Source organism: Eutrigla gurnardus (assembly GCF_963514095.1).
Source record: "Eutrigla gurnardus genome assembly, chromosome: 3".
In the NCBI taxonomy this organism is placed as follows: domain Eukaryota; kingdom Metazoa; phylum Chordata; class Actinopteri; order Perciformes; family Triglidae; genus Eutrigla; species Eutrigla gurnardus.
Window position 1 is genome coordinate 32,050,063 of NC_139917.1, and position 27,878 is coordinate 32,077,940.

Genomic DNA, 27,878 nt, shown 5'->3' on the forward strand with positions numbered 1-27,878 from the left:
ACACAAACATGAGATCAAACACAAACAAGATCAAACACAAACATGAGATCAAACACAAACATGAGATCAAAGACAAACATGAGATCAAACAGAAACATGAGATCAAACACAAACATGAGATCAAACACAAACAAGATCAAAAAGAAACACGAGATCAAACACAGACAAGATCAAACAGAAACATGAGATCAAACACAAACATGAGATCAAACACAGACAAGATCAAACACAAACATGAGATCAAACACAAACAAGATCAAAAAGAAACACGAGATCAAACACAGACAAGATCAAACAGAAACATGAGATCAAACATGAGATCAAACACAAACAAGATCAAACAGAAACATGAGATCAAACAAAAACATGAGATTAAACACAAACGAGATCAAACACAACCATGAGATCAAACACAACCATGAGATCAAACACAAACATGAGATCAAACACAAACATGAGATCAAACACAACCATGAGATCAAACGCAAACATGAGATCAAACACAAACATGAGATCAAACACAAACATGAGATCAAACACAACCATGAGATCAAACACAAACATGAGATCAAACAGAAACATGAGATCAAACACAAACATGAGATCAAACACAACCATGAGATCAAACAGAAACATGAGATCAAACAGAAACAAGATCAAACACAAACATGAGATCAAACACAAACATGAGATCAAACAGAAACATGAGATCAAACAGAAACAAGATCAAACACAAACATGAGATCAAACACAAACATGAGATCAAACACAAACATGAGATCAAACACAAACAAGATCAAACACAAACATGAGATCAAACACAACCATGAGATCAAACACAACCATGAGATCAAACACAAACATGAGATCAAACACAAACATGAGATCAAACACAAACATGAGATCAAACACAACCATGAGATCAAACACAAACATGAGATCAAACACAAACATGAGATCAAACACAAACATGAGATCAAACAGAAACAAGATCAAACACAAACATGAGATCAAACACAAACATGAGATCAAACACAAACATGAGATCAAACACAAACAAGATCAAACACAAACATGAGATCAAACACAAACATGAGATCAAACACAAACAAGATCAAACACAAACATGAGATCAAACACAAACATGAGATCAAACACAAACAAGATCAAACACAAACATGAGATCAAACACAAACAAGATCAAACACAAACATGAGATCAAACACAAACATGAGATCAAACACAAACATGAGATCAAACACAAACATGAGATCAAAGACAAACATGAGATCAAACACAAACATGAGATCAAAGAGAAACTTGAGATCAAACAGATGGTGATCGTGTAGTTGTTTTTTTCCAAAGCCACTTTTTGGGAGTGAGTGCATCCTAAATGCCAGCGATCTCTCTTATTGTCTTGTATTCTCTTATAGTGGGTTTGTCAGAGGTGAATTATTCATTCATTTTTTTTAAATTCTCCTCATCAAAAGGAAAAAGGCTGCCAGGCAATCATCGGAGCCCAAAGAGCGAGCACATTACAGAAAACAGGTGAGCAAGAAGAGCTGATGACAGGAAGTCAGCATCTCACTGGTTCCCTCCACAAAAAGAAAATGGGGACTCACCACCTGTAAGGATACTTGTAGGAATCTGGAGTGCCTGGTTGGGGAGAGACCACCTCCATACAGCTAGTACAGCTTTTCTGGGACCTTGAAGCTGTGGCCAGTAGATCACCATCACTTGACTTGGCAGCCGCTCAAAAAACCCCTCTGGTAGATGAAGCCATGAAGAAGAATGCCTTTTATGTGTTATTGGCCCCAAAAGATCCCTGAATGTGGAACCAGGAGGCCAGCTCTACTGGGAGCACTGGGATGATGGTTAGGATAATTGCCAGGTCAGGATTTCAGATATCTGGAAGTAGTCTCCAAACCCAGGTTCTCGGCACGTCTGGTACCCCAGACGAGGCTCTCGGTACATCTGATACCCCAGACGAGGCTCTCGGTACATCTGGTACCCCAGACGAGGCTTTCGGTACATCTGGTACCCCAGACGAGGCTTTCGGTACATCTGGTACCCCAGACGAGGCTCTCGGTACATCTGATACCCCAGATGAGGCTTTCGGTACATCTGGTACCCCAGACAAGGCTCTCGGTACATCTGGTACCCCAGACGAGGCTTTCGGTACCCCAGACGAGGGTCTTGGTACCGCAGACCAGGCTGGGTGTTTAATTACCTTTTGATTAGAAGTAATCCTGTCTGTGCCGTATCGTCCGGCTCCGAAACAGGACTACGACGACCAAGAGGCCGGCCTTCACTACGCCAGCATCCAGTTCTCCGAGTGCCAGGCAGAGGTTCTTTACTCCAACATCAGACCAGTGCGGCCGACCCAACACGAGGACAACGAGGGCGTCGTGTACGCCGAGGTCAGATTCAACAGTTCTGCCCCGAGGTGAGCAGCTCCGACTGATTACACGTCATGATGAGCTTTTAACCTGTTGGGTTCTGACTCATATCTGATCTGCCAAATTACATCTTCTCTTTGAAAACCAGAAGTGAGATGAATTCAGCTGCAACCAACCAAACATGAGCACCGAAGGAATCTCCATCCCGTATTTATATGAAGCAGTTTTGTTTATTGAAGCAGGTAACGACAGGTTTTTATAGATTTCTCTCCGAGAACTCAGCTTTGAGACAACCATCGATACAGCAGATGTTGTTAATCATTATGTTAATTAACACCTTGTGTTTTTACCAAGCAGTAAAGACTCAAGGAAATAAACATTTTCCAGCTTTTTTCTTTGGTTTCCAAAATTACAGACCTCAATGTATGTTTTAGTATGAATAGTCATTAAAATAGCTATTTATAATATTTGCCAACCTTTTAATGTGAAGTAATGCTTGTAAGTTGCTCATAACATCTCAGCTGGTGTTACATCAGGATGTCACGTGACAGTGTGTTAACGATTCTATAAAAGCTATATTTAGCTTGAGGAGTTGTTTGTGAAAAATTAAAGTTCATTACCAGCAGGTATTTCATTCTTCCTCGTTATTATATTACTACCAGATGACACATGAGAGTAATGATGATGACGATGATGAGGGTCTACAGCCTGCAGCCGTGGACAGACAGCTCGTACGCCGCGTCCTCCAGGTTCTTGCATGCGGCCTGCAGGCCGGCAGTGCTGGAGCACTCTGCAGACGTGGGCCAGCGCTCCACCCAGGTGTCCTTGCCCAACATGTAGGAGAACCTGAAACACGCAGCAAAGTTACAACCTTTTTACACTTTGAACATCCTGGAAAGTTCCCTGGACACTTTCAACCTTTACTTGAACTCATCAAGTCCCTGAACAAGCTTGTTTTTTGTTATTGAGGTTAAGTTTCAAGCCCTTTAACAATTCTAACACTTTAACAACACGTCCTACGTTAAACTGTTCCGACCACATTTGAAATAAAACATTGCTGTGCCTGAAGTCACTCCGGCCTTTTAAACTTTAAACTTGTCACAGAAAAGCCGGTAAAACAGCAACGAGCTGCTCAACTGATTCAGAGGATTATTTTTGAGTTAATATATTTTCTATTATTGAATTCAGATGACATTTAAAAAACATATATATCAATAAATTCTATTTGTCTTTAGGGGGTTCTCACCGGTGTAATTAAATATCTAGTGATATATTGTACTGGGAATGGGAATGGATTTCACGTCTGTGCTGTGAAGTGATGCAGTTCCTGTTTAAATCAGTCGCCATAGCAACTGTAACTGTACTGGCTGCCATGTTTGTTTGCTGCATCACAGGGGTTTGAGAAAACATAACTGGCCTCAGACAAAGGCTGACTTAGAAGGGCTAATTTAGTTTTAGTGTTTTTCTCATGACTTTGTGACTTTATAATCTCATAATATTTTAATATCCTCTCCCATGATTTCTTTTGTTTTTTAAAGCATGGCAACTATAAAATATGATTACCAAATCCAGCTACTGAAACATAATTATTGTTATGGGACTGGCTGTGCATGGATGAGGTTCATGTGTTTAGCTCTTGCTGTTCTTACTTGTTGGTGTCGGGGTCGATGTTCCAGCGGTCCTCTTTGGGCCCGATGATGAGGTACTGAGAGCCCTGCTTCAGGTTGAGTCCGTCTCTGCAGCCTCCGTGGGACATGAAAAACCTCCTCTGGCCCACTTCAACCCCTTCCTCCACCCCTGGATGGTCGGAGAGAGGTGGACTGGATGAAAGAGCTTCTAATCCATCCACGCTGATACAACGCTATATGTTTCACCTTTTCTTTTTTAAATTATTATTAACTAACAAATTGCACCTAACATCCATGTTTGTTTAAAATGTCATCATTTTATCCTCTCAGACATTTGTGTGAAATTGCCAGAATTAATAATATAATTGTTGAGTTACGGTCAAAGAGATACCGCGTTTCCGAGGATGGACAAGACGGACGCCACGCCCTCGGCCTCAGCCACGCCCTCGACAATGCCCTCGGCCACACCCTTGACCTTGGCAACGCCCTCAACCCCAGCAACGCCCTCAACCCCAGCCTCGCCCTCGACAACGCCCTCAACCCCAGCCTCGCCCTCGACAACGGCCTCAACCTCGGCCACGCCCTAGAACTCTGCCAAACCCTCAGCCACGCCCTCGGCTGCTGCTTATAAGACAGAGGCGATGGCGTGGGGACACGCGGCCACTGCATCGACTCACCCAGCTTGATGACTCGTGTGATCTCCACCTCGTATTTGTCGTAGTAACTCTGGCTGGAACTCAGCAGCTTCACCTGGAAGACTGAAGCACACGACACACGGGTTCATAACTGTTGGTGCCATGAAGTCTGTTCATGGTCCAGAACTCGTTCATGAACACGTGTTGAAGCTGTGAGTGTGAAAGTGTGTGACTCGTACCGTGGTGTAAAGCCGTGCAGGCGAACGTCTCCCTTTCTTTGCTGGGGAAGTTTTCCCCGTCGCTTTTGGCGACGCAGCAGTCGCCTGGAGAAGACGAGCAAATCAGAATCAGTGGGAATCACGCGTGCAGACGCGCGTTGCTGCAGACGCGTTGTCACGTGTTACCCTGTGTGCAGCGGCAGATGTTGTCCCTGCAGATGGTGCTGAGCTCCTCCTGGTCCTCCTTGGGGGTGTAGGTGCGGCTGCAGCGGTGATCTGTCAACGATGCGACACAGGTTTACAATATTACGGTTAATTACTGGACCAGACGCTGTATATAGGAAGTGGACGTCGTCATGGTGACGTCACCCGTTGGTTTGTGGACTACAGTTTTAAATCAACAGAGAAGTAGGCTAATTTTCTCATAGACTTCTATACAACCAGAGAGGAGGCGTCCCCTGGTGGCCAGCAGAGAGAATGACAGTTTAAGGCACTTCAGCGTCGGCTTCACTTGCCTCTTGAACTGGACTTACTCTACGTATGTTTTGGCAGTGAACTTCAGGTTTATTTAACTTTATTGTTCAGGGAGCCACATTTTCAGAGCTAGGGGGCGCTCACTCGACTCCGGTCTACAAATGAAAGTCTATTTGTCATTTTGCTTATTTGCATTTATTGGGTACAATCCTGATATTACACATATTTTCCTTCAAACCATGAAAAGGATCTTTTCTCCTCACCCGGGGCAGCCGGCTCCGTATTAAACTGCACTCGTGTTGATGGACTGAGGCTGCTATGAAAACTTGGTATGGATCTAGAACGGTTGATCACCAGAGCGTTGCTTAGCGACAGTCGCCAAGCGTGCACGTGGTGATTAAAAGAATAAAACGGGCCGCCTCCTACCTGGGTTGTAATACTCGTAGACGGTGACCGAGGACGGCTGCAGGAGGCCGACTTTGAAGCTCTGCTGGAGCCTGAAGATCAGGATCTCTGGCTCTTTGTGGGACACCTGAGACATGGCGGCACAGTAATGAGTGAGTTCTGGGTTTCTTTGAGTGAATCTGGTTCGCTGTTGACACAACATGACTTAAGGAGACCGGTTGGTAAGGAGGGTTTACCTTGAACAGGTGGAGGACCAGAGAGCCTCGGTCACTCAGGTTGTCGACTACCTGGAAGTTATTGATGTAACGATCCACCGAGTTCAACATCTGGACAGACACACACACACACACACACACACACAGGCATTATTAAAAGGTGGGTCCACCGGTACCCAGGTCCATGAAACGCTGCTCTAAAGCAGCTCCACTTGAAAGAGGAGGATGTAAAGGCAGAGGCCGGTTACCATCTCCAGGTCAGAGTTCTCGGGGGTGAAGCCGGTGGGAAGGCTGATGTCCAGAACCACCATCCTGACGTCTCTGGGGCCCAAAGCCCTGCGAAGCACAGAGACCACACTTTTACTCTTTTATTCAATTTCAATTTGAATAAAAAAGTAAAAAGGACAATGACGATAACTCACCGGACTTTGATGGTGATCTGGTAGGATTTCTCTACGTCTGCTGGAGGCTTTTCTGTTACGGGGCGGAACAAACCGCATTTAACTTCCTTATGGTCGGGTTGTTTATGTGTGGCTATAATATATAATAAAGTTTCTTTTCTAAATGTATATGTCAGTATTTCAAATAAATGTATTTATGGTATCATATTGCTGTAGGGAAAATACTAAAACAGCTGAGAGGGAGGGGGCAATATTCAGAAAGAAAAAAAGTCTCAGATTTGCAAGTTTATGCTATTTATGCGAGCTAACCATGAATGTACATTTATGTTTGTAATGAATCATCCCAACGTGTGACAACGCCTCGTTAAGGTCCTTAGGGTGATGATGTTGATGCTTATTGTTGCTTTTATTTAAATGAGGACATCTTATGGGTGTTTATTGATCGGGACGGTTGGGCTAACATGCTAGCGGTAGCTTTCACTTGTCATAGAGGAAGTAAACAGGATGTTTGCTGTTGCTATGACAACAAGTGAACGTTTTTTGTTTCCGACAGTTGCCCTAAAACGCCGTCGTTTGTCATGTATGATGGCAATTTAAATTATAAACATTGACTAACCGCTGGATTCTTCAATGGTGACGTTGAGCTCAAAGTCCTTGCAGGGCCGTTTCTCATCCACCTCGTGTAGCTGGTTGTAATAGGTCACGACCTTGGGTCAAAGGTCAAGTGACAGGAAGGGAAACCGAACCCAAAACAGAAGACACGCACAAGAGAAACAAATCTTATGGTCAAATAAAAAAAGAAAATAGAAAGTAAATCTAGAAGGAAAGAGTAGGTAAACTGGCTGAAGCGACAGTACCTCCAGGATTCCCTGTCCATTCCCACGAGCCTGGACCTCAAGATCCACGTTAGCAGGCAGCTACGGAAAACAAAAGCACCACAGAAGAAGAAGAAGATTTGTGGGAAAGTCGTAGAATTAGATTTTGGAAGAGAATGGATCCAGTTTACCCTGGAGGAGCGAGCAGCGTAGGCCGTTGTCGGGTTGAAGTGGTAGCGGATCTCCCTGCGTCCCGTCATCCGGACGTCCACGTCCAGCGCCAGCTCGCCGGGAGGAGGCATGTTGATCAGGTACTCCGACAGAGCCTGGAGAACCACCATGGTGGACTGGAAGGGGACACAGATACCAGTTTCAACGTCCTCACTGAATCAGTAATGTGGTCCCCCAGAGGTCTAGATAGTCTGGTCTGGTCTCTGGACTAATGTGAGCTACTATGTGGAGGAACCAGAGACTGTCTGTGGTCCCCCAGAGGTCTAGATAGTAGCTCACATTAGTCCAGAGACCAGACCAGATTATGTGGAGGAACCAGAGACTGTCTGTGGTCCCCCAGAGGTCTGGATAGTAGCTCACATGAGTCCAGAGACCAGACCAGACTATGTGGAGGAACCAGAGACTGTCTGTGGTCCAAACAACAAGGTCTCTGCTGTATTTATGTCTAGATGACCTTATTTGGAGTGTTGATGGAGCAGCTACAATGTTAGCGTAGCCTAGCACCCATCAACCAGACTCCATTCATAAAACCAGCGTTTTAACAGTAGTTATCTTGTGGTCTTGCAGACTGACCTAACAAAGCATGACTCAGCACTTTTTACTGATCACCATCATGATGGAGTTATTTCAGCATCCTTTTCATCTGGTTATTGATATTAAATCACAGATCAATACTTTATTCTGGGTTCCTCCAGCTGTGGTGAACCAGCCCACTTGAATCTTGCTAGATCCAATGAACCTGGCTTGGTGAAATCCACGAGCAACATAAGCCCCGCCTCTTCTCTAGAACGTCTAGAAAGAGTGACGCAGAGTGTGAGTGGTGTGTGTGTGTGGAGTGTGTGTGAGTGGTCATGTGGGTGCAGATCCCGGATCAGCGTCGGCCCTCACCTGCGTGGAGCCGAAGCCTCCACCTCTCCTCCGCTGGCTGTTCAGCCATTTAAATGGCGCCGCCGCCTCCTCCATGCGGCCCAGCTTGACCAGAGCCAGCAGGGCGTAGCCGGTCGCCTCCAGGCTGAACAAGGCGTTGTGCATGTCGGGCCAGTGGCTTCCGTCTGGAGGGGGGAGGAAACCGTGTCACTCTGTTGTTTTGTAGTTTGAGGTGTTGGAGGTGTTGGATGTGTTGGAGGTTTTGGGGGTGTTGGAGGTGTTGGAGGTTTTGGGGGTGTTGGAGGTGTTGGATGTGTTGGATGTGTTGGATGTGTTGGATGTGTTGGATGTGTTGGATGTGTTGGAGATGTTGAAGGTGTTGGAGGAACTGGGACAAACCTGGAGATGCAGCTCCGAGTAAAGACGGCATCAGGTTGGAGTTTTTCTCCAGCAAAGTCAGCGCGTAGGAGGCGATGGCCACGGTGTACGGCCTCCTCCCCGGACGCACCAGCGCCCTCTTCAGGTAGACAGCCGTCTTGAGCATAGCTACCTAGAGCACACACACACGCAGAGTGTAAGGACTGATGATACACACTGACGGGGCTCTACATGCTGAAACCGACCTCCACGTTCGGACCAGTGCAGCGGATCCTGGCCTGCTTGGCCTCGGCCAGCGCGATGAGGACGAAGGCCGTCAGGGTTATCTCAGGGTCGTCGCCACGGAGACCGCCCTGGAGACACACACCAGGTTTGTATATCGAAACAGAGAAAAAAACACTAATCAATTTTGATAAATGCCTGTTTGAGATCCGACCCAGAACCCACACCTGCGTTGTTGGATTATTTCATCAGGAGAGATGATATCAGTTATCAGAGCCGAGCCTCCACGATAACATAACATCATGATACGAAGTCACTATATGATCTCACTACCATTTTATATCAATATGGCAAAATGTGGCGATTTTCCATCCCAGTGACACGGTGTGTTTTCATGTGTGTGTGTGTGTGTCTCACAGTCATGGTGGTGCTGTAGACCGGGTTGTCCTCCACAAAGTTCCCTCTATGCAGCCGCTGCTTGTTGTTCACCAGGTAGAGCAGCGGCTCGCACACCTGCTGCTCGTTGACGCCCACGATGGAGTGAGCCATGGAGAAGACCTTCACCACGTACGCCGTGATCCTGCCGGGCGGGTAGGACTGGGATTAGCACCGAGTCACTGGGATTAGCACCGAGTCACTGGGATTAGCACAGAGTCACTGGGATTAGCCTGCACCAAGTCACTGGGATTAGCACCGAGTCACTGGGATTAGCACCGAGCCACTGGGATTAGCACCGAGCCACTGGGATTAGCACCGAGTCACTGGGATTAGCACCGAGTCACTGGGATTAGCACCGAGTCACTGGGATTAGCCTGCACCGAGTCACTGGGATTAGCACCGAGTCACTGGGATTAGCACCGAGCCACTGGGATTAGCCTGCACCGAGTCACTGGGATTAGCATTGAGTCACTGGGATTAGCACCGAGTCACTGGGATTAGCCTGCACCGAGTCACTGGGATTAGCATTGAGTCACTGGGATTAGCACCGAGTCACTGGGATTAGCCTGCACCGAGTCACTGGGATTAGCATTGAGTCACTGGGATTAGCACCGAGCCACTGGGATTAGCACCGAGTCACTGGGATTAGCCTGCACCAAGTCACTGGGATTAGCACCGAGTCACTGGGATTAGCACCGAGCCACTGGGATTAGCACCGAGCCACTGGGATTAGCCCGTACCGAGTCTTGATTTAATGAGGAATTTAACACATGCTGTAGGAAACCACGTCCGTATTTATGTTGCGAACGTAAATGTGTTAGCATGCATACGCTCAGAATGATGTTACATACATACATAACACACACGTTAGTCCACAGAGCAGAGGACGTTTGAAGTTCCCAAATCACTGATATCAGATTTGGATGGAAAACAGATCAATAAACATGTAAAATGTTGAGAGTACCATGTACTTGCACCTTCCCTCCTGTAGGGGGGGTAAGAGCCATCACTCTTTCTGTATGCCAGCTGGTTCTCGTAGCCTAGAAACAACAAAACTCAAAGATGTGGAGGAGAGAAAGGAAGGTCCGAAATCATCCATCCTGCAAACCATCCATCCATCCATTCATCCATTCATCATCCATCCATCCATCCATCCATCCATTCATCCATTCATCATCTATCCATCCATCCATTCATCCATTCATCATCTATCCATCCATTCATCCCTCCATCCACCCATCCATCCATTCATCATCCATCCATCCATCCATCCATCCATCCATTCATCCATTCATCATCTATCCATCCATTCATCCCTCCATCCACCCATCCATCCATTCATCATCCATCCATCCATCCATCCCTCCACCCATCCATCCGTCCGAGGAGGAGCCCCTCCCTTCATCTCACCTCTCCTGATGTAGCGGAGTGCCTCAGCCTTGCGCTGCACCCCGACACTCTCCCAGCCGTCGGTTCTCTCCAGGTAGAGGGTGGCGATGAGCGGGAGGGTGATGCTGGCCAGGTTCTGCTCCACGCAGCCACCGGGCATCCGGATCAGGGAGGCCAGAGAGTCCTCGCTGATGGAGTTATCAATGCTGTCTGCCAACACGTTACCTGGAGGGGAGAGGAGGAGTCAGACGCTGTCAGGGGTTCATGGTTGACCCTCACCACAGCTCCGTCTGCTGACCTCTGACGTTGATGAAGGTCTCTGGCACGGAGTTCGGCACGACCGACTCCAGTTCGACCTTTTCCACGCGAAGCGTCTGCGTCCCTGTTGTGAACGTAAACATACCAGAGCCAGAAGCTTGTTTTTATTCTATTAACTTGGCTCTCTTGTTTTTTTTAATGTCCCTTTACGATATGTTTCATTCTCTTTGTCTCTCTTTTATCCTCAGAACTTTGAAATGCTGAAACGTGCATCTAAACATCTAAATAAAACCTTTTTTAAAAGGAGATAACTTCTTACCTCCCTCAGCAGACGGGTTCAACACCGCACTCCAGACCTCAGCCTTCTGCACGCCGTCCATCTGTTTGGGTCAAGGGTCATAAATCTATATTGAATGAGAAGAAGGCTGATATAATGACGTCTTCCTCATCCAGAGGGACTCACCACCACCCGGAGGAGTTTCTGGATGCGGTCTCCCCCCATCATGTCTCTGCCCACCACCATCACCTCCAGCGGGAGTTTCCCCACCACCAGTGGCACGACGGTGTAAGGCACCGCGACAGAAGAGCCGGCCGGCACCGTCACTTCCTGCGTGTGTCTGTCCTTGAAGGCGACGCTGCACACGCCCTCCGTCTTCATCAGCACCACCCGAACCTGAGAGGAGACAACGCTCAGTCGCTCTGGAGAGGAACACCAACTGTGGAATTCCCTCAGGCACAGTCTCAATGCTGTCTCACTGCGTGGCCTGTCTCACTGCGTGGCCTGTCTCACCTGCAGCGCGTCGTAGCCGTAGTTGTGGACCACGGCTTTGATCTCCACCTGTTCGTTCCTCGCCACCGAGTACGGCAGCCTCAGATCCACGAAGAACCGCTTCCAGGCCCGGACGTTGTACGGCTCGGCAACGCAGAAACCTGCAAGAAGACCACGATCACCTCCTTCTCCTCATCCTCCTCCTCCTCCTCCTCCTCCTCAGAGAGTCTACTTCACATTTATACATGGTTTGATTTCTGGAGTCTAGCGGTGACGTCTGCTGTCAAGAAATTCTTCTCCTACTTGTCCTCTCCCTTTTCCCCCTCTGTGTCCTCCTCACTCTCCCTCCTCATCCTCCTGCTCTTCCATGTCCTCCTCTCCCTTCTCCCTCCTCTTCCTCCCTCCTCCTTGTCTCCTATCTCTCTCCTCCTCCCTCTGCCTCCAACTACCTCCTCTTCTCCTCCTGCTGCTCCTCCAACCTCCTCTTCCTCTCCCTCCCTTTCCTCCTCCCTCTGCCTCCTCATGCACTTCCAACCTCCTCTACCCTCCTCCTTCTCTTCCAACCTCCCCCTCCCTCTCCTTCCTCCCTGCTCCTCGCCTTCCTCTCCCCTTCTTCTTCCTCCTCCTGATCTTCCTCCCTCTGCCTCCTTCATGTTCCAACCTCTTCTTCCCTCCTCCTCTTCTTCCAATCTCCTCCCCCCTCCTCTTCCTCCCTTCTCCTCCTCTCCCTCCTGATCTTCCTCCCTCCTCCTCCCTTTCCTCCTCCTCTTGCTCCTCGTACCTGTATGAGGAGATGCACTGATGGCCAGAACTCCCCACTCTGTGATGCTGTCAGGTAAGGGATGGTCCATGTTCTTGGAGGCCTTCCTGTGGATGAGTAAATCTGCATCAACGTTATGAAACGATGCAGAGAGCCATTTTGCATCCCTTTCTGGTCTTCTTGCTTGATTTGCCTCTTTTCATCGTCCTTTGTGTCCTTTTTTCTGTTGTTTTGCATCTCTTTGTAGTAACTGTACATTTTAGTGTTCTTTGCCTCTTTGTTGTCTTTTCTGTCTTAATTTGCTCATTTTGCATCCCTTTCTGGTCATTCAATGTTTCTCTTTGTTTCTCTTTGTATCTCCTCTTGGTCAGTCTGTGTCTCTGTGATTTCATTTAAAAACCAGAATGTGACCTCGGGGAGAAACAATAACATGCCGTTTCACAACGATCAGTGTGTTGTTGACTCGGAGCTCTTTGTGCAGCTGTTATCAACCAACACACCGTGATGCCATGCAGGGAGTCACAATCTTCATGACTTGTTACAAAACACCAGATTACCGGTTGCTCAACTAAATCTCAGTGTCACTGTTTACTGCCTTGTTGCCGTGGCGATGATTCACAGACTCAAACAAACAGAGACGGCGCGGTCGAATGAAACCGATGAACTTCCAGTTGAGGTCAAGACCCAAACATTTACAAAGAGTTTTGTTTTTAATAGCACTGATATCGTCATGACGATGCTGAATCAGAAATGGAGGAACCGAATGTGGTCTCCTGGGTCTGTGGTCCCCCGGAGGTCTAGATAGTAGCTCACATTAGTGCAGAGACCAGACCAGACCATGGTCCCCCCAGAGGTCTAGATAGCAGCTCACATTAGTGCAGAGACCAGACCAGACCATGGTTCCCCCAGAGGTCTAGATAGTAGCTCACGTTAGTGCAGAGACCAGACCAGACTATGGTCCTCCCAGAGGTCTAGATAGTAGCTCACATTAGTCCAGAGACCAGACCAGACCATGGTCCCCCCAGAGGTCTAGATAGCAGCTCACATTAGTGCAGAGACCAGACCAGACCATGGTCCCCCCAGAGGTCTAGATAGTAGCTCACGTTAGTGCAGAGACCAGACCAGACCATGGTCCCCCCAGAGGTCTAGATAGTAGCTCACGTTAGTGCAGAGACCAGACCAGACCATGGTCCCCCCAGAGGTCTAGATAGTAGCTCACGTATTAACTATATAAGTCTTTTGCGCTGTAAGAAATATTGATTCATGTTGAATATTGTGATATTATATATGTATATGTGGTGATTTATAAATTCTCAAATGAATTAAATTGATGCTTTAATTCTTAGCTCCGCTGCAGGGACAGACACTAATATTGCACAAAGGGCAGTGATGTCGGATGTTTGTCATGATCATTTAACTGCGTTGATAGAACTTAACGAGGATTTTCACTCACCCATCTCTCTCCGGCTGGTCGGGCAGATTCACGTCCGTCCACAGCCAAGACTCGTAGAACTTGGATCGCAGATACACATCGGTCTCATCCAGATACTCCTCCTCCTCCTCCTCCTCCTCCCGCTCCCTGTCTTCGTCTTCTGCCATTTTGTTTGCTCTACTAAAGACCATGAACAGGTCAGGTTCAGGTGGTCCAGGCAGTCCAGCTTGTCCAATCAGTTGAGGTGAGCCAGGTGGACCGGGCATCTCATCTATGTAAACACATGAGTTCCTGGTCAGAGGGTGTGGTCGGCCGGCACACAGTAGGGGTTTCTGTTGGACATGAGTTTGTTCATGACCGGAGCCGTTTCTTGCTATAAGCTGACTCAGCGGGTTAGGGGTGTGAATCTTTGGCTTCACGACGATTCGATTAACGATACACTAGTTGGTGATTCGATTCAAGGACATTTTTTTTGGTTTGTAATGATTCGATTCGATTCGATTCAGTAACTTGTAACCAAAATTCTATATCCATGAAATAAACATGCAATAATGCGAGTGAGACTATCTGTATTCTTCTGAAAGGTGAAAAATAACATATTTATTCTATAAAAAAGTAAACCTGCATAATATTTTATGCTGAATACAAAAATGTAATTAAAATATGCTCAGTTATTTTTAACATTATTCAGTAGACTACATGCTGGCAGGGGAGAGTGTCTTATATGTATCAAAACATTAATCATAAGAATCACGATTCATCCGATTAAATGCATTTGTATCCATTATTGGTGATATATTATATATATATATCAAATCAAAGACGTTGCGAGATCACAAACAGAAGAGATCAGGTTCAGTGGGGATTACCAAAGGTTGCCATAGACCACTCTCTACCTTGTGAATTATATCGCATTTGATCAAAGCGATCAGAGCGCCGGAATGGATGGATGGCGGCGATGGTGGCGGCGGTGGTGGTGGTGGTCGGGGGAGTCGTGGTGAAGGGCGGTGGGCTGGTGGGAATCTCCGTGTCCACCTCTTGGCTCCTGTAGGTGGCGCAGCAGTAGCGGAAGGCCCGGATGCATTGGGCGCCCTCGGTGATGTAGAGGGAGCGCCGCGTGCAGGAGTACGGCATGGGGATCTCCCTGAGGCCGTCCTTGCAGCAGCGCCGCTGCAGCTTCTCCTTGTAGTGACTCTCTGCAGGCAGAACATCAGACACCACGTCAACATCGTGTGTTTGAGTGATTGTTGTCATGACGACGAGGAACGCTAGCAGCCAAAGAGCCGCCAAACAAGAAGAAGAGTCACACTGATGACAGATGATTCCTACACCAGCAGGAGCAGCTGCATCACTTCCTGCCATGTTTGTGAGTCACCTATCATTTCTTTTAAGTATCTCTGAATGGCCTTCCAGAGCTCAAACAAGCACACGAAGAAACTGAACCCAAAATGATTTTAACCCGTCAGCTCGTCGTTTCTTATCTCATGTTACTCACCCAGCTGAGCTTTACGCTGCTGCAGCTCGGCAGAGCGCCTCCGTCTGGCCCTGCGTGGACACTGCAAGGCTGGCGGGAAGAGAGGAGGAAAACATCATGATGTACATCCTGGTCGGACTTGTTTTCTTTCTTTTTCTTTACAAATTAACTCTGAGAGATATCAAGTAGGGCTGCGTGAGGTAGGAGAACGCTGCAGTGCATATATATGTACAGCATATATATATTTATATACTGTACATATGTATATATATATATATACTAAATTCGTTTTTTTCCAAGTATTTGGGGGTTTGAGAGGAGAGTTTTACTGTTGCATGACAGTTTAATCTGTCTAAGTCAATATGAGTGACCTTTTGCTCCGTGAAGCCATACTGGCAAACGCACGGCGCTGACGCGACCTTCAGCCGCGACCTTTCCGTGGGAGAAATGGACTGTTACAAGCCAACGCTATATAAGAACTACCACACTGACAACAGCACAAGAACAAACTGTTTTCTCCATATTCATTTGAATTTTCTTTACCGTATGGTTATTACATACAGGCTAGTTAATAATTGAATGACCAGAGGACATGCTACGCTAGCTAGCGGTGGGAGATATAATCCACTCTATGATGCATCGTGATTCTGCATCGATGCAGGAAAGGCTATTTTTGTATATATATATATATATATATATATATATATATATATCTCCTGGATAGGACACCCCTCCCCGCTGTGTTGGTGGGTACCTTGTCTGACGTTGGTTTTGAACCCGGTGCTGGAGGCGAAGAGCAGTCCTGCGTCCGAGAACGTCGCAGAGGCGTCCCTGCCCCCCCCACGGGTGCAGCCGAGGTCTCCGTTCTCCACCGCGCCCCAAATCTGAGGAATGGGAAGTGTTTTTATTCCTTTATTTATACATGTACACTATCCACACACACACACACACACACACACACACCTTCCTCTGCGTGAGTCTGTCCCTGCTGAGCAGATACACAGCGTTGTCCACGGCGACCAGGCTGACCTTTGCCCCCGGATCCCCTCTGATCTGAAAACTGAAGCTCTTCCCGGGCTCGTAGTCTCGACGGACGCCGCCCACCGGCCCCACGCTCAGCTGGAAGACACGGGCAGTTAGAAGGCATCAGAGACGGACAACAGACCGGAGGACAGGACTCCTCTTCTGGGACTCGCTTTAGGAGGCGAAACCACTTGGAAAACCAGTTGTCTGAGTAACGTCCAAAAATGTTTTTTTCCTCTACATAGTCCTCCACATAGTCCTCCACATAGTCCTCTATCCTCTACAAAGTCCTCTATCCTCTACAAAGTCCTCTATGTAGTCCTCTATCCTCTACGTAGTCCTCTATCCTCTATGTAGTCCTCTATCCTCTATGTAGTCCTCTATCCTCTACGTAGTCCTCTATCCTCTACAAAGTCCTCTATCCTCCACATAGTCCTCTACGTAGTCCTCTATCCTCTATGTAGTCCTCTATCCTCTACGTAGTCCTCTATCCTCTATGTAGTCCTCTATCCTCTACGTAGTCCTCTATCCTCTACAAAGTCCTCTATCCTCCACATAGTCCTCTACGTAGTCCTCTATCCTCTACGTAGTCCTCTATCCTCTATGTAGTCCTCTATCCTCTACGTAGTCCTCTATCCTCTACGTAGTCCTCCACATAGTCCTCCACATAGTCCTCTATCCTCTATGTAGTCCTCTATCCTCTATGTAGTCCTCTATGTAGTCCTCTATCCTCTATGTAGTCCTCTATCCTCTATGTAGTCCTATATGTAGTCCTCTATCCTCTATGTAGTCCTCTATGTAGTCCTCTATCCTCTACGTAGTCCTCTATGTAGTCCTCTATCCTCTACGTAGTCCTCTATGTAGTCCTCTATCCTCTACGTAGTCCTCTACGTAGTCCTCTATCCTCTATGTAGTCCTCTATGTAGTCCTCTATCCTCTACGTAGTCCTCTATGTAGTCCTCTATCCTCTACGTAGTCCTCCACATAGTCAAATCAATCAATCAATCAATCAAATTTTATTTATATAGCACATATACAAACGGCTGAGCCGCAACCAAAGTGCTTCACAGAAAGTGCTCCACATAGTCTTCTATCCTCTACGTAGTCCTCTATTCTCTACGTAGTCCTCTATCCTCTATGTAGTCCTCTATGTAGTCCTCTATCCTCTACGTAGTCCTCTATCCTCTATGTAGTCCTCTATGTAGTCCTCTATCCTCTACGTAGTCCTCTATCCTCTATGTAGTCCTCTATGTAGTCCTCTATGTAGTCCTCTATCCTCTACGTAGTCCTCTATCCTCTACGTAGTCCTCTATCCTCTATGTAGTCCTCTATGTAGTCCTCTATGTAGTCCTCTATCCTCTACGTAGTCCTCTATCCTCTATGTAGTCCTCTATCCTCTATGTAGTCCTCTACGTAGTCCTCTATCCTCTATGTAGTCCTCTATCCTCTACAAAGTCCTCTATGTAGTCCTCTATCCTCTATGTAGTCCTCTATGTAGTCCTCTATCCTCTATGTAGTCCTCTACATAGTCCTCTATCCTCTATGTAGTCCTCTACGTAGTCCTCTATCCTCTATGTAGTCCTCTATCCTCTACATAGTCCTCTATCCTCTATGTAGTCCTCTATCCTCTATGTAGTCCTCTATCCTCTACTATGTAGTCCTCTATCCTCTATGTAGTCCTCTACGTAGTCCTCTATCCTCTATGTAGTCCTCTATCCTCTACGTAATCCTCTATCCTCTACGTAGTCCTCTATCCTCTACGTAGTCCTCTATCCTCTACAAAGTCCTCTATGTAGTCCTCTATCCTCTACGTAATCCTCTATCCTCTACAAAGTCCTCTATCCTCCACATAGTCCTCTACGTAGTCCTCTATCCTCTATGTAGTCCTCTATCCTCTACGTAATCCTCTATCCTCTACAAAGTCCTCTATCCTCCACATAGTCCTCTACGTAGTCCTCTATCCTCTATGTAGTCCTCTATCCTCTATGTAGTCCTCTATCCTCCACATAGTCCTCTACGTAGTCCTCTATCCTCTATGTAGTCCTCTATCCTCTACGTAGTCCTCTATCCTCTATGTAGTCCTCTATCCTCTACGTAATCCTCTATCCTCTACGTAGTCCTCTATCCTCTACAAAGTCCTCTATGTAGTCCTCTATCCTCTACGTAGTCCTCTATCCTCTACAAAGTCCTCTATCCTCCACATAGTCCTCTACGTAGTCCTCTATCCTCTATGTAGTCCTCTATCCTCTATGTAGTCCTCTATCCTCTATGTAGTCCTCTACGTAGTCCTCTATCCTCTACGTAATCCTCTATCCTCTACGTAGTCCTCTATCCTCTACAAAGTCCTCTATGTAGTCCTCTATCCTCTACGTAATCCTCTATCCTCTACAAAGTCCTCTATCCTCCACATAGTCCTCTACGTAGTCCTCTATCCTCTATGTAGTCCTCTTCACAGGCCGATGACTCCCCCCCCTACGATGACTCACCCCCCCCACGCAGGAATCGGCTACATCCACCCAGACGGAGTCGGCCACCACCTCCTCCCGGCCCTCCCAGGGGATGCTGTAGAACGCCACGAAGCGGAAGGACGGCATCATCTCCGGCGTGACCGTCAGGCCGACGCTGGTGATCAGCTGACCCGTCACCGCCAGGCGCTCGGCAGCGACTATCTTGCCTCTACTCAGCACCTGAGGGGGGTTTGGGGGGAAGATGGTCATGATTTGATCCGTTGCTGATTTCTGACCTCCAGGAGATGTGGACTGGGTCCTGGTCTCACCAGGTAGGTGACGTGGGTGATGAACTGTCTGTATGTCGGGTCTGCAGGGCTGATGCTCAGCTTCAGGGACAGCCTGTCTCCCAGGGACGCCGTGTTGGTCGCCGTGGAGACGTACAGGTAGTTCTGATGGCGGCGGTTGAAGGCGACGTACGGCTGCACGGTGACGGTGTGTTTGGCCTGCTGCTCTGGTCTCAGGTCAGCCTGCGTGGTCTCAGCCTGGGAATCAGACTAGCGGTTAAACACTAACAGTGAGTCGTGACTCCAGGTTCTCATTTTAACTCACTCCTAGTAACACGTGGAAACATCCGTCGCCACGGCGACTCATGAGGAAACACTTTCAGGTGATGAGTTCAGCTACAAATCACAGCTGGAGCTCTGCAATCTGATCTCAGGTCAACATCTGGTTGGGACAACATGTAGAGGGCTGAGAACCAGAGAGGAGGAGGAAGACGAGGAGGAGGAAGAGGACAAGGAGGAGGAAGACGAGGAGGAGGGTGAGGAGGCGAAGAAGTTAGAGGGCGAGGACAAGGAGGAAGAAGATGAGGAGGAGGAAGACGAGGAGGAAGAGGAGGCAAAGAAGTTAGATGGGGAGGAGGAGGAGGGGGACAAGGATGAGTAGGAGGGCGAGGAGGTGAAGAAGTTAGAGGGGGAGGACGAGGAGGACAATGACGAGGAGGAGGAGGACAAGGATGAGGCGGAGGGAGGGCACGAAGAAGAGGGGGACGAAGAGGTGATGGAGTTAGAGGGAGAGGACGAGAAGGAAGATGAGGTGAAGAAGTAAGAGGAGGAGGAGTTGATCGAGTGAGAAGGGGAGGACGAGGAGGAAGATGAGGAGGTGAAGAAGTAAGAGGAGGAGGAGTTGATCGAGTGAGAAGGGGAGGACGAGGAGGAAGATGAGGAGGTGAAGAAGTAAGAGGAGGAGGACAACAGCAGTGATGGTCGGTCTTCCTGTTGTTGATCATTCTGATTCCATTAGAAGACAATAGTCTTCTGATAGAAACGCTGATTTAAAGTACAAAGTGAGTTTCCGTGAATGAAAGCAGAACACAGTCCGACTAACCGTGATGGTTTGTGAAGATAACGTTTTCGGCATGTTGATGGAGACTCTGCTGGAGCCGGAGGAGACCACCAGGACCTCGTCCAGCAGGTTCACCTTGACCAGGATGTTGCGGGCCGGAGAACCGTCATGGTGGCTCACCTGGACCTGGACAGGTTGGGGGGAAGAGTGAAGCTGAACACACAGAGGATCCATCTTGTGGAGGACCAGGAACAACAAACAAAAAGAGGAAAGGGCCTCGAATCTAAATCAGAAGTCCATCCCATTGAGATCACAGGAGGCGTTCTGTAAGAGTGGGTGGGGCTTAAGTGCAGGGGCGGGGCTATGACTAGCAGACGGATCATGGACAGAGAAGGCGGTCCTTACTGTGAAGTCCAAGGGCAGGCCCGGCTTGAAGTACTTTGGCACGTCTCTGAAGGACAGGACATACGGAGACGCCACAATCTGGATGCCCGTCTTCTCCGCTTCGACCAGGTCACTTCCTGTAGAGGAGGAAACGCAGGGTCACGCGCCACCGTTCTGGGACTGCTGTGAGAGCACGACAGCGATAATTGAACTCGGACGAGGTCGCCCGTGTTTGTTGTGTACACGTTTATTTTATTGATAGAAAATCAGTTGTTTTTGTCCCGACAGGAAGTGCTTACCCGACGCGGTGAGCACCGAGGCCTTCACATACACGGAGCTGCCCACCAGAGACCGGAGGTCGGGGTGAGCTCTCCGGATCTCCTCCATGCTCAGCTTGGCCACGCCCCCTTCCAGCTGAAGTACAACACAAACAACACTATCACTTGAGTTGTAGGTTGATTTATGTTTATCAATATGAATAAATCATCTATTTATAATGTTTACGATAAAAGACTTGGCACCGATAACTGAGCACAGTTCCAGCGAGGAAGGCTGTGAGGTGTGGTTGAAAGCTCTAACAAAAAACCCCTTAGTCGACATGCTAGTTTCACAGATCAATAATGAACTTTCACACATCTTTTTTAAATATTAACCCGACATGAGCGGTGAACTTTGATTAGGAACAAACAAAACTGAATCCTTGTTAAGTCCCACCTCTTGAACATAGACTGGCCAATTAGAACACAGCGTCGTCCGGCAAAAATGACATCATATCTTTACAGCCATTAGTGTGGGCTCTACGGTAGCTCCGACAGTAGGGAGGGGGGCAAAAAAAATGATTCATGTCAAATTAATTCATGTCGATTTTTCTTTTCTTCTACGATTGGAAGTCGATTCATAACTCTCAAAAATCAGTTAAGCATGAATTAATGTAATCTTTGGATCTTTAAAAACATTTAAATGATATAATCTTATGCTCTCACGACACCATTTGCACACTGCCTTGATTGGCTCACAGAGGACCGGCGTAGATCCTGCTGAAGGATGCACGCATTCAAAAATACATCCAATCATGATCGAAAAGCGATTCTGAATTGAATCGTGACCTCATGAATTGGAGTCAAATTGAATGGTGAGACTCCCAAAGCTTCCAAGCCCTATCTGACAGCTGGTGTAGAAGCAGCATGGGGGCGGGGCATAGCGTGGATGATGGTGAATGGCCGATTATGTAGCAGAAGGAAATATTCATGACATAAATGTGTGATTTAGCCGACAGCTGATGAGCGACTTACATCCGACACCTGCTTCACCGACGGCAGCCTTCTCATCTCCTGGTTGATCTTCACTCCGAACACAACGTAGGCCGTCCCCTGGACCGGCTCCCCGTACAGGTACCTGGCACACGAGCAGTCAGTCATTCTTTCCTTATGAATCTGCAGGAATGTCCATATGTCGATATACTCATGAATGAGCTTCATGTGTTAACGTGTGTCGGTCTCTGTGTGAGCACCAAACATCAGCTAGTTTACTCTAAACCAGAGGTCTTCAACGTTTTCAGGACCCGCAAAGCCTACAGAGACCCGGTGGAGGGACCCCAAAGGCCTATAGAGACCCGGTGGAGGGACCCCCTATTACATATCATATAAAACTGTGTTCCTTATTAAACCAATAAAATAAAAAAAAAACAATAAAATAAAAACGATCGATCTGGGAGAAATGCCAGTCTAGCTGTTACTGGATTCTATCGTCTCTGGATCGACGACAACACAAGTGATTCTGCGGTCAAACGGCGAGGCGGAACAGTTGAAGTGGATCTGTAGTGGTTGCAGGGGTTTGAGCTTCACTGTAATTGCACGATATGATGTCACTTCCTGTGCGAGTGTGTCAGACCGACCTGGCGGAGATCTCGACCACCAGTTCCGTGTCGTCCAGGCTGAGGAAGGACTTTGTGGGCGTCAGGGTGACGTTGAAGGCAGGAAGCACTGAAACACAACACACGCCGTGAAAACGAAGCACAACCGCATCTCATGTTCACATGTAGAGATGCATTCTGGGTCGATCCACCGCGGCGCCCAGCTAGCAAGCTAGCTTAACTCGTACGAGCGGAAGAAAGAAAACGATGACTTGACTCACCGTATTTCTTCACCTCGAACTCGGACGTGAATGTGTTCTGCTGCCAGTGGTCAAACTTCGCCGTCACCAACCATTTCCCTTCACTGCCAAGACACACAGTAACATAAGAAAAGTAAGTAGGGTTCATCCTCCTGGAACCAAGAACGTGCAAATATGTTTTTGCACCAATTTGTTGAGATATTTAATTGCGTTGTTGCAGATTTTGACCAGCTGGTGGCACTAAAGAAGGAGTCATGCTGTCAACAAGGTTAGTGAGATTCAGCCTCTGGCGACTATGAATGCCTTCATATCATGTCATCAAATGGTTTAGGCTTTTTTGCTTTCTAATGAAAATTGCCAAAAGACATTGTTCACATGTGATTATGTTTTTTACTCTTAACTTTTAGTTCAAGTAATAAATCAACCACAATCATCCTGTTTCATAAAAAAAAATTAAAGAAAAATGAAATGAGAAAGATATCATTCTGATAATAAACATGAATAAATATGAAATGTGAGAAGAGGACGGAGTTGGTCTTACTTGACTATTTCGGAGAGCGGGAATGTGTCAGCGAAAACGCCATCGGCAGCTCTGATCCTGGAGATCTGTTTGACCACGACGCCGCTGGGATTCTGAAACACAATACACAAACGTTGTCGGACTTAAGCTCTTCAAAAGAAAGTGAAGGATTATTATTACTCAAACTCCCAGGTTGTTGTCAAAGGTCTCAGAGGCTGGAAGAAGGGAGCAATTGGCCGATCCATTAATGGACTCAAGGTCGTGTTCATTTACCTGGATGTCGATGGTGACGGAGCTGTCGAACGCCTTAAAGGACCGGGAGGACGCAAAGACTCTGAATCGAACTGGAGAGGGAAGAAAAATACTCAACAACAGTGTAACATTATTCACACGGTGCAATATTCATATTATTGTTATAAACACATCTAAATTAGTCTAACTATTATCACCGTTTATATCACCTCAACAAAGAAATGGGTTCAACTGTGAGCATCACCAGTGTCTCTAGTGTCTCCAGTGTTCACCAGCGTCTCTAATCTTCACCAGCGTCTCTAATCTTCACCAGTGTCTCAAATCTTCACCAGCATCTCTAGTGTTCACCAGTATCTCTAGTGTTCACCAATGTCTCTAATCTTCACCAGTGCTCACCAGTGCTCACCAGTGTTCACCAGCGTCTCTAGTGTTCACCAGCATCTCTAATCTTCACCAGCATCTCTAGTGTTCACCAATGTCTCTAGTGTTCACCAGTGTGTCCAGCGTCTCTAGTGTTCACCAGCGTCTCTAGTGTTCACCAGCGTCTCTAATCTTCACCAGCGTCTCTAATCTTCACCAGCGTCTCAAATCTTCACCAGCGTCTCTAGTGTTCACCAGTGTCTCTAGTGTTCACCAGCGTCTCTAGTGTTCACCAGTGTCTCCAGCATCTCTAGTGTTCACCAGCGTCTCTAATCTTCACCAGCGTCTCAAATCTTCACCAGCGTCTCTAGTGTTCACCAGCATCTCTAGTGTTCACCAGCGTCTCTAGTGTTCACCAGTGTCTCCAGCATCTCTAGTGTTCACCAGCATCTCTAGTGTTCACCAGCGTCTCTAATCTTCACCAGCGTCTCTAATCTTCACCAGCGTCTCTAATCTTCACCAGCATCTCTAGTGTTCACCAGCATCTCTAGTGTTCACCAGTGTCTCTAGTGTTCACCAGCATCTCTAGTGTTCACCAATGTCTCTAATCTTCACCAGTGCTCACCAGTGTTCACCAGCATTCTAGTGTTCACCAATGTCTCTAGTGTTCACCAGTGTGTCCAGCATCTCTAGTGTTCACCAGCGTCTCTAATCTTCACCAGCGTCTCTAATCTTCACCAGCGTCTCAAATATTCACCAGCGTCTCTAGTGTTCACCAGCATCTCTAGTGTTCACCAGCGTCTCAAATCTTCACCAGCGTCTCTAGTGTTCACCAGCGTCTCTAGTGTTCACCAGCGTCTCTAATCTTCACCAGCGTCTCTAATCTTCACCAGCGTCTCAAATCTTCACCAGCGTCTCTAGTGTTCACCAGCATCTCTAGTGTTCACCAGTGTCTCTAGTGTTCACCAGCGTCTCTAGTGTTCACCAGTGTCTCCAGCATCTAGTGTTCACCAGTGTCTCTAGTGTTCACCAGCGTCTCTAGTGTTCACCAGTGTCTCCAGCATCTCTAGTGTTCACCAGTGTCTCTAGTGTTCACCAGCGTCTCTAGTGTTCACCAGTGTCTCCAGCATCTCTAGTGTTCACCAGTGTCTCTAGTGTTCACCAGCGTCTCTAGTGTTCACCAGTGTCTCCAGCATCTCTAGTGTTCACCAGTGTCTCTAGTGTTCACCAGCGTCTCTAGTGTTCACCAGTGTCTCCAGCATCTCTAGTGTTCACCAGTGTCTCTAGTGTTCACCAGCGTCTCTAGTGTTCACCAGTGTCTCTAGTGCTCACCAGCGTCTCTAGTGTTCACCAGTGTCTCTAGTGCTCACCAGCGTCTCTAGTGTCTCCAGCGTCTCTAGTGTTCACCAGTGTCTCTAGTGTTCACCAGCATCTCTGTGTGTTCATCAGTGTATCTAGTGTTCACCAGCATCTCAAGTGTCTCTAGCGTCTCTGGTGTTCACCAGTGTCTCTAGTGTTCACCAGTGTCTCTAGTGCTCACCAGTGTCTCTAGTGGTCACCAGCGTCTCTAGTGTCTCCAGTGCTCACCAGTGTCTCCAGGGTTGTAAATGGGTTTGTCTGTCTGGATGAAGATGTATCCAGAGTGAAAGGACACCATCAGGAGCCTCTCCTCGGAGTGGTAGTCCCCAAAGTCCAGCTTCAGATGCACATACTTATTCTTTTTCTCGTCGCGATTCAAATAGTACGAGGGAAGCTGGAATAAAACGAGGGATGTTGTTGAGAGTAAGAAAAGGCACCATAATGTGGAGCAGTCCAGTAGTGATGCGGCAACCACATCGTCCCGATACTGGGCTCCGGCGCAAACCGAGCATCGACCGTTAGAATGTATTTTCAGTGTAGGGCTTTAACACAGCAACCTAACATTCTGTATGTGTGTGTGTATATATATATATATATATATATATATATATATATGCATGTATTATATAAAGTTATTTGTGAAACCTTTTTGTAACAATTGCATTTTCAGTCCACTAGGTGGTGCTGGGATTCATTCTGGTCTGGTCAAACAAATGCATACAAAGAAATTACAATGCAATATATCATATTTAATACTGAGCATAAACAATGCGACGGTCTCTTTGAACTGGATCCGAGTGAAGGTCTGGACCCTGGCGAGTCACCTGTATCGTCTTGAGAGCGTGGAACCCGTTTGATGCGTTGAGCATGATGGAGTCCAGGAGGAGCATGATGGTCTTGCTGAAGTCCACGACGATGATGGAGACGGCGACGGGGTTGACCACGCCGTCTGCCTGCAGGTAGATGTTCTCCTCGCCGTCGGTCCTCAGCAGGTCCGGAGCCAGCAGAGTGAACCTGCAGGAAGACGCCACGATGCCAGGCAGAGGAAGTAACTACTGCCTTTAATCACTAAACCAGAGTGCACACTTATTTAGAGAATCAACTTCCCACTGTTGAATGGATATTTGGATAAAAAAAAAAGTGGGAATACTTCCCCGAGAAGAATCATATTTGTTGCCCGGAAGAGACTTTAAACATTTACAGCACTTATATGTGTTACAGAAACATTGTAAAGCTGCTGGAAGGCAAGTTAAGCAAGAGCATTGACGTTAAACTAATGATAATCAATGAATCCGACAGTCGAGGTTAGAGATTAACCAAGAGTGTGGTTCGATGGATTAACGGCGACGGTACCTCGGAGCAGAACTAACTTTGGCCTTTGGTCTCTGGATCCTGTAAAGAAACAGAACAAGTATTAATGTCAGTGACCGACCCGGCACTGCGTTTTTATTACAACATGGATGTACAAGTCACACGGTGTTTAGCTTCAGTGTGGTAATACTGGAAGTAAAAACAAGCAGAAGGGAAATAGATCACATGTATCCACTGAAAACAGGTTAGACTCAGGAATGTAAGCAGGGCTTACAAATCAATGAAACAAAGTACCACGACACGTTTGCTTGTCAAAGACAAACAGAATCACGCTTTTATATTATATAAACTCTGTAGTTAAACAGTATTTGCTTTTTCAGTCCACTTGATGGTGCTGGCTTCTATTTGCCGTGAAAATGTTATATTTTGATTAAACGGATGCTGAAAAATAATTATGCAACGGCGTATTAGGGCCATTGGATGTAAACAACATAAAAAAATTAAATATTTATTTTTAAACTGAACCGGGGGAGGGGCAACAAACCACATACTTCCACTACCACAAACCAAACATTTCACCATCTGGACCCTCAATATTCTACTACAGATGAGAAAGAATAAAACACATTTAATCTCAAAATCTATACGTTATATTTATGTCACATTTTCTGTGAAGTTGAGTTACTTACGTGTGTCTGCCTATTGGTGAAAACCTGGGGAGCAAATTCACAAATAATAACTTAAGCTGTCAGAGACAAAAGGCTGCAGCCATGAATGTGATTATCTGACACACACACACACACACACACACACACACACACACACACACACACACACACCTGTCTCGCCAGGGCCGTCTGTGAATAGGACAAACTCATTAGTTAGTGAGCAAAGGAAAGTGAAAACAGTGTTCAGAGGACAGAGAAGTACCTCCCAGGAATATCAAACTGTCCTTCGGCGCCGTAGAGGAGCATGAGAAATAAAACGTTGTGTAGCGTCCAACGACCCATGTTGACCATCCGATATCCTCGGTGGACTGAGGCTCACCTCCAAGAACCCCCCGACTACCTCATCACTGCAGGACTGATCCTCCTCCTGGGAGGGCTGATCCTCCTCCTGGGAGGGGTCCTTGCTGGAGCCCAAAGTTCAGCATTCTGAATATTGACTCAACCCCCCCTCACAAAAAGGACCAACACATTCATCCTCATGTTCTCTTATCGACTCGACTGTGTCCCATAATGTGAAAACCACAATTTCAAAACCTCAACAGCGTATTACTAAACAGGGAAAGTATATTGCCAGGAAGAATATTTACATTCACCACCACTGGGGTCACAAATCAGTGGTACATTATA

General features: G+C 47.0%; 2 protein-coding genes across 4 annotated transcripts in view; one reads left to right on the forward strand and one right to left on the reverse strand.

Moving 5' to 3' along the window:
- The window catches only part of LOC311011592 (uncharacterized protein), a 17,825-nt gene extending 15,192 nt beyond the window's left edge, over nucleotides 1-2,633 (forward strand). Inside the window, exons 12-14 of the mRNA XM_084006626.1 lie at nucleotides 1,488-1,548; nucleotides 2,283-2,446; nucleotides 2,548-2,633. Of these exons, the coding sequence (XP_083862752.1) occupies nucleotides 1,488-1,548; nucleotides 2,283-2,446; nucleotides 2,548-2,584 (262 nt within the window). The 3' untranslated portion in view covers nucleotides 2,585-2,633. The remainder of the gene's footprint in view (nucleotides 1-1,487; nucleotides 1,549-2,282; nucleotides 2,447-2,547) is intronic.
- On the reverse strand, nucleotides 2,629-27,546 carry LOC311011634 (complement C3-like). 3 transcript variants are annotated; one of them, XM_084006682.1, is made up of 44 exons: nucleotides 27,454-27,546; nucleotides 27,363-27,380; nucleotides 27,213-27,236; nucleotides 26,566-26,604; nucleotides 26,037-26,226; nucleotides 25,441-25,606; nucleotides 23,515-23,585; nucleotides 23,263-23,354; nucleotides 22,743-22,825; nucleotides 22,504-22,591; nucleotides 21,902-22,004; nucleotides 20,909-21,023; nucleotides 20,631-20,746; nucleotides 20,268-20,411; nucleotides 19,208-19,423; nucleotides 18,918-19,118; nucleotides 16,372-16,527; nucleotides 16,163-16,292; nucleotides 15,430-15,498; nucleotides 14,804-15,130; nucleotides 13,956-14,205; nucleotides 12,524-12,609; nucleotides 11,764-11,903; nucleotides 11,437-11,646; nucleotides 11,293-11,353; nucleotides 11,014-11,097; nucleotides 10,737-10,940; nucleotides 10,291-10,366; nucleotides 9,306-9,468; nucleotides 8,912-9,019; nucleotides 8,688-8,838; nucleotides 8,310-8,473; nucleotides 7,382-7,537; nucleotides 7,233-7,292; nucleotides 6,992-7,082; nucleotides 6,397-6,448; nucleotides 6,223-6,310; nucleotides 5,996-6,085; nucleotides 5,781-5,886; nucleotides 5,067-5,156; nucleotides 4,902-4,985; nucleotides 4,705-4,785; nucleotides 4,049-4,196; nucleotides 2,629-3,245 (listed from the first exon to the last, which is right to left on the reverse strand). In XM_084006682.1, exons 1-44 carry the CDS (start codon nucleotides 27,540-27,542, stop codon nucleotides 3,101-3,103), a joined length of 5,325 nt encoding a protein of 1,774 aa, XP_083862808.1. In that variant the 5' UTR covers nucleotides 27,543-27,546; the 3' UTR covers nucleotides 2,629-3,100. The 3 variants fall into 3 exon arrangements, with proteins under 3 accessions (XP_083862808.1, XP_083862806.1, XP_083862807.1); XM_084006680.1 differs by having other exon boundaries at nucleotides 22,743-22,873; XM_084006681.1 differs by lacking the exon at nucleotides 27,363-27,380 and having other exon boundaries at nucleotides 22,743-22,873.
- Nucleotides 27,547-27,878: the final 332 nt, after the last annotated feature.